The following is a 13084-nucleotide window of genomic DNA, read 5'->3' as shown; positions in this document are numbered from 1 at the left end:
CCTTGAGGCTCCAAGGATGGACAGTATGTTCTCACATGCCGGCTAGTTGTTAAGGCATGAGTAGGGATGCACCGATCCACACTTCTTCACTTCTCATCCGATCCCGGTACAATTCCAATACCACAGTGCTGTTTACTTCAATATGCTACTACACTTAAAGAATATCAGTAAGTGTAGTGAGACGAATATGAGCGGACATAGCTGACCCACACACACAACACACAACACACTCAGCCTGACTCTCTCACGTCTTCACAGACAACAAAGAACGCTACATTATCATTATTGTTGATTGCCTATGAGGATGTCACAAACTCCTCTTCACAGGCAAGTGCGATATTGTAGCGACCCGCAAGTTTTGTGTTGGATAGACGTCACACTGTTTTGTGTGGAAGTGAACATGTCAGGCCGAGCGCTTGCGTGTGTTATGTGGCGCGAGTGAGGAAGACGATACTGGATTGGATCGGCCTTATCCCTACACATGAAGATAAAAAGGAAACAGCATCTCTCACTTCCATTCATAAAACCTCCAAGGATATGATTCATGAAAATGAAGCAGTGTTTTGTATGGAGGAAGCTCTTCATTGCGTGTGATTTCATCTGAGGGAGTGTGCGTACCAGTTGATGGCGGATGATGAAATAAGATTGTGTCTTACGATGGCTGATTGTCCTCCTGAAACGCTTTTTAGGCATCCAAGCGCAGCAGACGCATGGCGTCTGCCGCCATCATGAGCCGTGATCAGTAGCGTGTTTGACCCGCTGAGTGCTCGTTCAGGGCGACGGTATTGGTTGTTGCACTCTTCTCACTGTGCAGAGCTGCGTTTGCGGTGTCAGAGATCAAGGCTTGGCGGTACAAACACCTGCAAGAAGCTGCTCTAGTGGGTGCCAGGTGTCAAGGTGCTGCTTTGAAAATGTCTTTTATTACATGATAGACAAGGTTGCGTCTTGTATGGCAGGTCACGCATTATTTTTACTGGAAGGGGAGAATGTATTTCTGAATGTTCGGAACTCCTGATTCCATCCCAGTGTTTTGTTGAGTAGGTGAATTTCGCCTACAGGAGAGGAGTCGTGTTGTTTTCTAAAAACCTAGTTTTAAGTCAACAGCGCCTCTGCTGGTTGCAGCCAAGTAGTACACCTCATTTTTAACTGCTTCAAGACAAAAATCAATAATATTGATAATATGCACAATGACATTGTATTTTTTCCCGTAAAAAACAGTCTGAAAAAGACAAGTCGTCTTATATTTGGGGTCTACAGATTTTTATTTCCAGTCAGTGGCATCAAAGGACTTTTAGTAGGTAAGATATAAGGTATTGGTCATAAAGTAAAGTACTTGAAATTATACAGTTTGTGATTTGAATAGAGGTTTTACTTTAAATTCTTTTCACCGAAACACAGAAAAACTTGAATTACTGATTTGGAACCACCGTTCCCAAAACTTCCCTGACTTCACCAAAAGCGAGTCATAGTTTTTCTTCCTGTCACTGTGAAGTTTATAAAGAAACTACATCGGGAGGTTGCCCACATCCCGGCGCTAATCAGAGACTTAATACGTCACGAACATTTCACTATCCCTGGTGTTGTAATGGTCCATGCTTCTGCCTTTCATGGCAGAGGGCTTGTTCAATTCCTTGCTAGGGTTGTGTCAATAAGGGCATCCGGTGTAAAAACGAAACCAAAATCATTCACACGGTTGACCCCTGACAAGGAAAAGCTGAAAGTGAAAAAAAGACTTGATATTTGGTCTTTAAAAATAATTTTCCAAAACATGTCTTGAAAAGGAGGGATTGTCTCACGGTATGTTCATCGTCTTATATTTAAGTCAATACACGGCCCGTCCTCCAGTCAAAAAAAGTCCTCTGAGTCACTTACATTATTAAATGAAAGCGAGGAAGAAAATTACTTTTCCAATTATAGAACAACATCTCTCTTGGCGGGAGGTGTGTTCTAGATTTTTGGCACCATTTAGTCAACCCATTGGGAGCGTCTTTCTTAACAAAGGCTCATTTGGAGAAGCGATAATATTGCGAAGCAAGTCTAAATATTCTTGAAGTCGCGAATATACTGAAGTGGAAATGACATAAAAAAAAAATCATCCAATCAGCATCTTGTGAGGGGGTGTGGTTTAGATGTTGTAATAGCAAAACTGCAAGCTTGTTAATATATTTTTATGGATGTCACCAATATAGCAGTTTCATCAGAGGTGGGTAATAATTAATGGAAAGACTGCCTTTACCAGGAGACACTGGAATTTGGCCAGTCTGTCAGCATTACATGCTTTATTTGGGTTTTTCCAAGGGACCTCGGATGAAGATGCCCGTCAGACTGGCAGTGTATGTTTCCTCAACCAATGTAACAGTGAAAATGCATCTGTTATGATAGACTGAGTCAGTGCGGACTTCACTCGAACGCAGAAAAATGGTCTGGCAAGCAGGAAGCAGCAAGTAAAGTGCTGCCATTTTATTCCCGGCCAAGTAAAAAGTGATTTGGGGACATCACGGCACAAGGGAACAACGCTGACAGACAGAACAGAAATAACTGAGGCGAAAGTAAACAGAACAAGAGCGGTGGGGAGAGTGACGATATAGTGAAGAATGCCAAGGAACAGCAGAGCTAGAAAGTGAGTTCCATTTTATTTATCAATAGGAAGGCAATGAAAAAAACCCTCCAGTCCAAGGAAAAAAAAAGGCTGAGTGTGGATTGGTTGGGTTGAGAGAGAGTGAGGAAGATCGTAGAGGCGTGTGTGGTAGGATGAGAGACAATGGCTATAACTCAAACGCCAATACTTGTAATAGTTGTATAATGGTGTGCAATAGTGATGGGACTACAGCTAACATTAGTACATTTACAATGATAAATGTACATTAGTAGTGTTGTTAGTCTAGGCCGAAGCTGTAATGCAACGTAAATGCTCCAATTAACGCCTCTATTCAGTTAACTGCTGAGTCTCCTGTAGTCGCCGGGTGCATGGTCTACATAAGCAAATATTCACAGAGAGCTTTCAACGCCGGGTCTAGCAACATTGACGGATAGATAGATGGCAGTAGAAGCTGTGGCTTTAGGCAACATCCGGATGTACTGTAGTTTTTTTTTTTTAATTCCCATGAGTGGTCAGCATCCAGCAGATTTATCTACATCAGCATGCGCTTTAAAATAAGGTTTGTGCCATTCAGCTGTTGGTGTGAAACTTATGCGTGTTATACTGTACTTATAGTACTCTTGTGTACAAGGAACTCATCATCTGTATTAATGCTGGCTGAGCAGTTTTTTTCCTTACTGCTATTACAACATTGGTTCTGTCGCTACGGTGTTGTGCAATACACGTACTTGTTAATAAATGACCATGTGGTCAAAGAGATTCGGTTTGGTCCAATAAACAAATTACATAAGAATACAATATTTAGGGTAACTAAAGAACGAGTCGTTCCTTGATTAAGCAACTGGACAACTTGAAATGTAATTTAAAATTGGTCCAAAAGTCAAAGAAAAATGTGACTGTAACCTGATTGCACTCATGCCCAGGCTGTATTAAGACTTACTTCTTCTATTACTTATTTTTGCACTTATATAACGATTTCGTGTACAGTAGTCCTTCGTGGCTTCACATTATCACGGTTTTTCAAAAATATATTAATGCATACAAACTTATGTTATGTGGTTGAATACGGCCTTTATTAGTAAAATAATATGCATTTTAAAGCAAATTTTCCATGTTTTTTTTTTGCCAAAATCAAGCATTTTCAAGCATAAAAATGGCTAAATGAGTCAATATACAAATATAAGGCATTCAGAAGATGCATTCAAGGACATTGTGATGATAGTTAGTATTCTACACTTGTCACTAGGAGTTAGTAATGTTATTGTATTGTTTGGTGAGACATACAAGTGCCAGACTTGATCACCGGAACAACGGGCTCCTGTTACAGCCGTAATCAAAGCTCAGCGAAAACTCACATCACTTCCTATAGCCAAACACCGGAACACATTTACTGCAACACACATGAGCAAGAATTTTATTTAGGTGGGAAATGGCTCATTTTTTGTTATTATGTCTACTATATCTGGTAATACGCGCCTAAAGGTGACTATAGGGTTGTTATTTCATGTCTCGAGGGCTCTAATAATGCAAAAAACTCTATTTAGAAAGTCGTAAACCAGATTTTCTATGTCCTAACAATGAAAATATTTCATTTATAAATAAGAAATCCTAATTCACTTATCACGGTTGGGTGAGGAACAAATTAACCGCGATAAGCGAGGGATTATTATGCTAAAATATTGATGAAAACATGATATTAATAATATTTAAAAGTTATCTAATATTGGAAGGAAAATTAATTTGAAAACTGAACAAATGGAGGGTCAAACTGCCTCTTGGAACAAATTATGACAGCCTTCTTTAAGTCTGCTTTTAAAAATACTGACGGTGCCTGCCCACGAATACTAAAATTGCCTTACTCATTGTATATACATATGCAGTATGAATCTGCAGTTATTTTATGCGTGCTGCTCAGCATGGCAAACCATTCAAATACCGTAATACAAACATTTTTCATGCAGTTTCATATGACTTCAAAGCATTGCCACTGCATTCATTTCCACACATTCATGAGCTGAGTCAAAACTGAGTGATTACATTGCCGGGAGAGGTTGCTCCGAGTGCCTCGTGTGCAATTCGACACCAGCAAGCAGCCAAATAATAAAAAAAAAATGGCAGATAAATATGTAATACAGTTTTGGGGGTAATTACACAGAGTTTCTCCATCAACATTACCATGACTCATCACTGTGAAATTACTGCTGAACGAGCATGTGCATCTCAAATTGAGGTCCTTTTGAGCAATTCACCCTGTTGTGAAAGGATTTTTCTGACACAGTCAATAATAATGACCAGTGGGCCAGCCAAGACACTTCACTAGTTCTGCAGTTTTACATATACATTCATTGACATCTGACCATGTCTTTACTTTTTTCTGCTATCAAATTGGATTTATCACAGTGGCTTAGCGGAGGCCGCACGGTGGCCTAGTGGTTAGCATGTCAGTCACACATGTCAGGAGATTGGGAAGATTTGGGTTTGAAACTCCGTTGGGCATCTCTGTGTGGCATTTGCATGAGAGGGGGTTTTCTCGGGGTACTCAGGTTTCCTAAAAATATGCATGTTAGGTTAATTGGAGACTCGAAATTGCCCATAGGTATGAATGTGAGTGTGAATGGTTGATTGTCTATACAGTAGACGCCCCTACAACATAAATAATCCATTCCGAGAACCTTTATGTTATAGGGATTTTATGTTATACGAAGCGTAAAATACATGTAAATAGCCTAATCCGTTCCAAGATCTTCCCAAACGCACCCCTTTGGCACTTCAAAATATTCAAAGTCCACCAAATATGGTGGGAAAATATAGGAAAACGTTAGCATAAACATAGTAGAGGAACATTCCAATATAAAATAAGGTAACAAATAAGATTACTGTAAATGAATAAAACTGAAAAACAAAAACAATCCTACCGTTCACGAGATGTCTTGATCAGGAGCGCAAGTGGAGGCAGGAAGGAGGAGGACGACTAGCCTGAGTCGAAACGCGACTCAAAGAGTCTAACAGCCAGCTGGTCTCACAGACAAACGCACACGCACTAAACGATAATGCTGTGTGCAAAATTTTAATTTGTAACTTAACTTAATTGTTTAAGTTAGTTTAAGGGCGACTACAAAGAGGAAGGAGTTTGAAGGGAGAAGCATGTCTCTCACACAAACTCACGTACGTGCTTATAACTCAGCCAATGAGATGAGAGCGTAGGCGGTGCCCCGATAATCAGCCAATGAGATGAGAGCGGAGGCGGTGCCCCGATAATCAGCCAATGAGAGAGTGATGCGTCAGATGGCGTCACCAAGTGTTAGTCTGAACTTGCACCGACTTGAGGCATTAATAAAGTTGATTGAAAAAAAAAGACTTGCACTGACTTGACGCTTTATGTTATATGGAATTTCATCTGTAATACGGTGCAAAACTTTACATAAATTCTTTATGTTCAGTGGAATTTATGTAAAAGGAGGTTTATGTTATGCGAGGTACTACTGTATGTGCCACTGCCTCTCAACCCCGCGACCCTAGTGAGGACCAGCGGAATAGAAAATGGATGAATGGATGGACAGTAATTTACACTACAGGGGGAGCCCTGGTGTAACAATTATTCCTTAGATCTAATTTAAAGGGATAGTTGGAAGTTTTTGACATGAAGTTGTATGACATCCCCATCAGCATTGTAATACATCAACAGTGACCTACCCCTTACTCTTTTGAACGCGTATTGTTTTGAGAAGCCAAATTCTTTTCTTAAATGGTCCCAGCTACTCAGCGAAACTATGTTCCTCGTCACGGATCTTCAACCAGATCTGTTCTCATGGGACTAAGTAGGAGGGTAAGTCACTATTGATGCACTATACTGCTGATGGGGATGTTGTACAACTTCATGTCAATAAATCCGAACTATCCCTTTAAGTCAACAGAGTACTGTGGTCCGTGTGTTGTCCAGCAAGAAAGGATCACTTTCTTTGTTTCTGCCATTTCCATCCTCGTAGCTTAAAAAAGTGACAGCATCATTTATTGATGTCGTGTTTCCCAAGCTGTTATTGAACCCCCCTCAATAATTAATCTGGCCCCAGACCATACAGAGAAAGTGCATATGTTCTCTAAAAAAAAAACCCATCATCACCAAGCTTATTTCTTTGTTGATGACATTTATTTATGGCTCTGATTAAAAAAAACACCACAAACCATTAATAGGCCTGTGTTTGAAACACTTTTGCTTCCTCTGATTTATATTTATGTTTTTGTTGTTGGTAATTAGTGTCCATTGAAGTTGTTACGACAGCACCATTAGATCTATTTAGCAGCTATTTAGCCAACAATTAACAAATCATCCATACTTTTATGGTTATTAGTTTTTATAGTGTAGTAAGTATTGTCTGAAAAAGGAGCTTGAATGCAACATCTCAGTGTTATGGATGCATAAAGTATGTTTTTCATTTTACAAAATGATGACAATGCCTTTGAGGAAAAGTTAATGCATAATTCATCTGCATGTGTTGCTTTGGATGGTTACACATTGTTTCGGTTGAGGGTTTTTTTTTAGGTCTTGACTACAAGGACAGAGTGTGACAAGTCAAACATAGGACAAATAAACATAAAATAAATCTATAGAGAAACAGGTTGGCCATATTGGAGGAAAACTGCACTATTTTACATTTTTCCACAATCCTTATGTGAGACATAAACACACGTCTTCCTCTGTGCGTTCTAAATATTGAAAAACTGCTAGCACAAGGTAGATAATACTGCAATGGAATGGGATTCCGCCTATTGAAGTACCTTGTCTTCAAAACACTAGCTGTGTGTCGGAGTTGTGCAACAGAAACACGTAGTGTGTACAGCGTTATGCAGTGACGCCATCACAGGGGTCTCCGTAGCTCACCAGTTGAGTAGTTCACCAAAGTTCACCTCTTAGTATTTTTATAAGTGTTCTATTCAAACATGACACCTTTATGTAATGACCAATGAGCACACTGAGTGGAGATGCGCTTTGTAAATAAAGTGCAATTTAAATGTTGGCAACTTTGCCACGAAATTAACAGTTTTGCAATGTTCTCGGTTCATGTTCTGCTAGTTGTTGAAAAAAGTGAAATAAATAAGTTAATAAATAAATAAGTCCTAAAAAAAAATGATATTTGTCATGTTAAAAAATAAACTTTGCAGACACAGCAGCGGCACGACACAGCGGCGGCAGTCCGCCCTCCCATGCAGCCCACCACCACAGCTTCAAAAAACCAAAGGGGAAACCCTGCAAGGTCATTTACATATAGTGCTAAATGAGAGCTGGTCTTCTTACGTGGTGCTGTGACTAATTAGTACGCAAGACACATAAAAATACAAATAAATTCACCTGCCAGGAGATACCTTACCCCTCTAAAACCCTGTCTAGTAGCCTAGTGTGCAGTTGAAAAATAAGACACTTGATTTTTTAAATATAATGTCATAAAATATCATATATTTAATTTTCACGTAAAACCCCTTCAGACGTCTGAAGGGGTTTTGCGTGAAAATTTGTCTGCTGGGTTGATTTCACCAGCTGTGAGGTTAGAAAATGCTTCTGAAATGTATTTTAATAGCGCAGTTTCATGTAACACTCACCCACACACACAGACGGAAGTAAGTCGTGGAGACAATGGTTCCAATACGTGTTGTCATGCTCTTTACTGTAATATAGTTCTCATTTCCCTATGCGTTGTTCGTCCATTCACACTGAAGGTGAATGAACCCACACCAGAGTTCACTTGCAAGCGGACGGAGACGCACCCCTTCAAGCAGGGAGCAAATGGACCCCGCAAACAGAGCAGAGTCTGTGACAAGTGTGAGCCCGTTTAAACTGCCTTTTGTATTGTTCCCTGCACAGAAAAACTAACCAAAATGGTGCTTCAGTAAAATGTTGCATAACATTTTAATGGATTGCAAAGCGTGGCACTGTGAGTCTTGCCTCAGAGAACATAATACGATTGGGTCCTCCTCCCCTGCTCCCCGAAAAAAAATGATTTTCTGGAGAATATTATGTGGAGGTTTCTGCTCAGCCCAGATCCTGTTTACTTTCACACTGTTGGAACTAAAAATGTATACATTTTGCCTTTGAAACACAATTGAAGTCATCTTAAAGATGTTTTTCTTCATCTTTCTCAAGCTGCTGTATTTTCCCTGAAGTCTTGTGGCACCTCACACTTTGAAAAACCCTGACAGATCATCAAACAATGAATGTGAATTTAGAAAGAGTGAACTTACCAACCAAATATGGCACCTTGGTTGTCAAATCCAAAGGCAGCATTATTAATCCTGCAGCTGCGTCATCAATTTTCATATCATAACACTATGACTTTATTTCCAGAATATTTAGACTTTATTTGTATCATGTTAGAACTTTTTTCCCAACCTAATTTTCCGAAAATGATAGCTTCATTTTGTTTTGATTGTTTCTCATACTATTATGACTTGAAAATAAACACATTTTTTCTTGAATATTTCAACACTATGCTACTAAAATTTTTCCTTGTAATACTGTATTACAAGTTTATTCTTGGTAGAATACAACATTTTTCTCTTCATATTTTGACATTATTCTTGTAACATTCTAACTTTTTCCGCAACCTAATTTTCCAAAAATGACAACTTTATTCACTATTTTGTTTGTTTCTCATAATATTACGACTTCAACAAAAATAAAATCATTTTCTTTAATATTTAAACAATATGCTAATAAAATGATGCTATTTTTCCTCATAATGTTACGACTATTATTTATGTTATGTTAGACTATTATATATGTAACTTTTTCTCGTTAGATTACAACTTTTTTCTTTCAGTATTTTTACTTTATTCTTGTAAAATTACTGAGGATTTTACAATTTCTGCATGTTTTTTTTTACATTTTCTTGTTAAATTATATTTTTAGAATGTGCCGAGGGCCAATAAAACAACACCGCACATAATCCCCCGCCTCCCTGGGGAGGGGTTGAGGGCACGTCCACGGTATAATGCCTTGGGGAAGACCAAGGACCCGCTGGAGAGATAATGTCCGTCAACTGGCCTGGGAATGCCTCGGGAACCGCCGGGAGGAGCTGGACAAAGTAACCGGGGAAAGGGAAGTCTGGGCTTTCCTGCTCAGGCTGCTGCCCCAGCGACCCGACCTCGGATTAGCAGTAGAAGATGGATGAAATTTCGAAATAAATGCGACGTGTAGTGCAGTCTAACGTGGTGAATTAAAGAGTACCCTTGGTTGTTCTGGTTTCAGAACCACAAACGCGGCAGCAATCACACACGGCCACCAACATGCAGCCACACACAGCAGCGGTGATGATAGACTAGGAACTCATTTGTGGGTGTCAGTGTAAACAGCAGATGGAGGGGGGGGGGGGGGATTAATGCAGTGGAAATCTTGTGGATGAGGAAGTTTGTTGTAGAGCGCCAAAGACAAAGACTCAAGGGTGTGTGTGTGCTTCTATTTCTGCTGCTGGGCGAGTCAGCAGCAACGTCGTGGTGAATAAAGGTAGTGTGACAATGACAATGAGGTACGCTGACAAGAGTCGCTGTCATCCTTCTTCGTGGTATGCAGAAGAGCTCTGCTCCACACACAACCGGACCTTGAAGAGACAAATTGGAGCATGCTGCAAAGTAATGCTTTTTGTGAAATGGGTGGGAATACAGTGGGAGTTAAACGGGGCTTACGTCCCGACGTACGTGTGGTAACACGCAATTTTGGGGAAATTTGTTGGCCGTGGCCAGCACGTAGAGGAAGTAGGGTATCAGAGGGGTTGCGAGTGTGTCGTACTTATGGAGCATGCTCGGAGCATGCTTACTGAGCATCGCCCTGCGTTGATAGCTTATAGATTGTGAGTGCGTGCTCGGTGTGCTCCGTGTAAGGCTGTCGTACGTTTCACCCACTGGGCACGTACCGTGTGTGGGCATTGTACGAAGCCCACTCACTTCCATTGCAAGATGGGCGTACTGGCTTCCTAGGGCACCGACGTCTATCGTAAACAGAAGAACCAGAATGTACAGCGGGTCTGGTGCATTAATGTTGGCTAATCTATGTAAGTAAGCTGTTTTGTGGTTGAATAAGGCCTATTATGAGTCAAAACACATGCATATTTAAGCAAATGTTACATATTGATCGCCTAAATGAAGTATTTTCAAGTATAAAATGGCTAAATGAACTAAAATTCACATGTAAGGCATTCAAAGATGATGACATGTTGCATTCTACACTGGTCACTTGGTATAATAATCCCTAATAAAAACACAGGCTACAGCTGTGGCCGTAACCCATGCCAAGATGAAACTCAACTCTGAACCCTCGATGTCACTTCACTGTCCGCTACTCACTCACTCAGACGTGAGCAGGAGTCTTATTTATGTGTTAAATGGCTTATTTACTCTTATTATGTCTACTCTATTGGGTAATACAAGTGTAAAGGTAACTATACAGTAGTGGTGCTATTTCACGTCTAGAGGGTTCTAATATTCTGAAGTTCGTAAACAGGTTTTCTATACTCTAACTACAAAAATATTCTATTTATAAATAAGAAATTCACTTATCACGGTTGGGTCTGGAACCAATTAACAGTGAACAACGAGGGATTACTGTATATTAGTTTGAAATGAAAATTCTTTACATTAATGACATTGAAATATGAATATTTGTATATTCATATTAAATATTTATCTTCTATAAACAAATACATGTCATCCAACCAGCCAACTATAAATGAGATTTTTTTCCCCCCCACTTAATCAGCTCACTAATGAGCCCTGAAAAAATACAATCTGAGATTATTCGCAAGGTGCCAGATCTTCCCTTTTTCCTTTTTCTAGCACCTCCTCATTTACCTGCACCTTGTCTCTGTTTCTTCTTCTTCTTTCCCGCAGCCGAGCCGTCACAGATGGCTGCTTGCCTCAGTATGAATATTTGATCGCCCTCATATTTCTCCCTGGAGGGTGGTGAAATATTTAAATGCTGTCTGGTGGCCGTTTTTCTGTTCAAAAAAGCAGATATCCTAATGAAAAATAACAAAACACTGTATATAATATAACTTGACGCAGTCTACTTTTTGACGGTTTGTGTATTCTTATAACCTGCCTTTGGCCTGCTGTGTTTTTGTTCATTGTTGACAAGTTGATGACCTTCTCTTAGCTGTAGGTGCATGCAGCTAATAATAACTTTTGTGTTGTCCCTCTCTTGCAGCGGGACGCTAAGGGACAGTACCTGTTTGACCTTATCTGCCATCACCTCAACCTGCTGGAAAAGGACTACTTTGGCATCAGATATGTGGATCCAGACAAACAGCGGGTGAATAATAATAATAATTATATACGCTCCCAGTCAGAATTTTGGACACACCGTCCCATTCAATAGCATGAGAAAGTCCTTAGGAAACACCTTTGACCAAGGGCAGGCAAACTTTTGGACTCGCGGGCCACACTGGCTTAAAAAATTTGGCAGAGGGGCCATCCATATATAGGTGGCCGTCAAACAGAACGACATACTTAAAATAATACAACACATCCACAGCAAGTTAGCCTATCATAAGTCACTACACGGGTAATAAACATGGGTAATAAACAACAATAAGTGTTTAACATAACTTGTAACTTAAAGTGATAGTTACAAGTGCCCGCAGGGCATGCTGGGTAGTCCTGGGGCAAATGATAAAACATTGGATCTCAAGAGTATGTAAACGCCTCTCCTTGTTTACTTGCCTGACGTGGACGTGGACGTGGACGTGTTGTGTTGTTTGGATCGCTTTGTTGTACTAGCTACAGATGGCATTTGACTATTTCCTGTGCGACTCAATCGTGCCACCGTAGCACTGCATTTAATGTTGCCAGATACAGTTTTGATGGTCAAGGTTTAAAAGAAAGTAACTTGGAAACGGCCAGTGGGCCGGATTAAGACGTTTGGCTGGCCTGATGCAGCCCACGGGCCGCAGTTCGCCCACCCCAGCCTCCGACCCTAACTACAGTATGTCACGCATCTTATCTCAGATATCCTGCTTATATGGCAACTAGGAAAAAAGGCCTGAAAGTCTGAACAAGCTGAAAATACTCGAGCGGGGCTCTCCAACATGTGGCCCGGGGGCCATTTGCGGCCCACGGCTGTTCTTTTATTGGCCCGCAGAACAAAAAATATAATTTATCAAGAAAACTTAAAAAAAAAAAACAGCAAAAATGGAAAAATAAGCTGTGATTTTTCAAAAATAACATCAACATATTAAAAGAAAAAAGTTGTCGTCGTAATTTAATTATTATTATACTATAATAATTGTAGTCATAAAGTCATGATTTTACGAGAATAACATAATAGTATGACGAAAAATCACTTTCATTCAAATCATCATTTAAGTAGCATGAAGTTGAAATATTAAAGAAAAAATATGTTTTTAGGACATCAAAATTTGACCCCCGGCACAGTCTAGGAGCAGAACTCCTGCGTAAACGGAGGACCACCTGTACGAGAGTACAGAAAAACAGACTTACTGA

General features: G+C 40.0%; 1 protein-coding gene across 1 annotated transcript in view; it reads left to right on the top strand.

Moving 5' to 3' along the window:
• The window catches only part of LOC129178325 (FERM domain-containing protein 5-like), a 50404-nt gene that overhangs the window by 16273 nt on the left and 21047 nt on the right, over positions 1 to 13084 (top strand). Inside the window, exon 2 of the mRNA XM_054770445.1 lies at positions 11790 to 11894. Within this exon, the coding sequence (XP_054626420.1) occupies positions 11790 to 11894 (105 nt within the window). The remainder of the gene's footprint in view (positions 1 to 11789; positions 11895 to 13084) is intronic.

Source organism: Dunckerocampus dactyliophorus, chromosome 3 (assembly GCF_027744805.1).
Source record: "Dunckerocampus dactyliophorus isolate RoL2022-P2 chromosome 3, RoL_Ddac_1.1, whole genome shotgun sequence".
NCBI classification, from domain to species: domain Eukaryota; kingdom Metazoa; phylum Chordata; class Actinopteri; order Syngnathiformes; family Syngnathidae; genus Dunckerocampus; species Dunckerocampus dactyliophorus.
The sequence above is the reverse complement of the archived record's forward strand: the minus strand, read 5'-3'. Positions and strand labels throughout refer to the sequence as shown.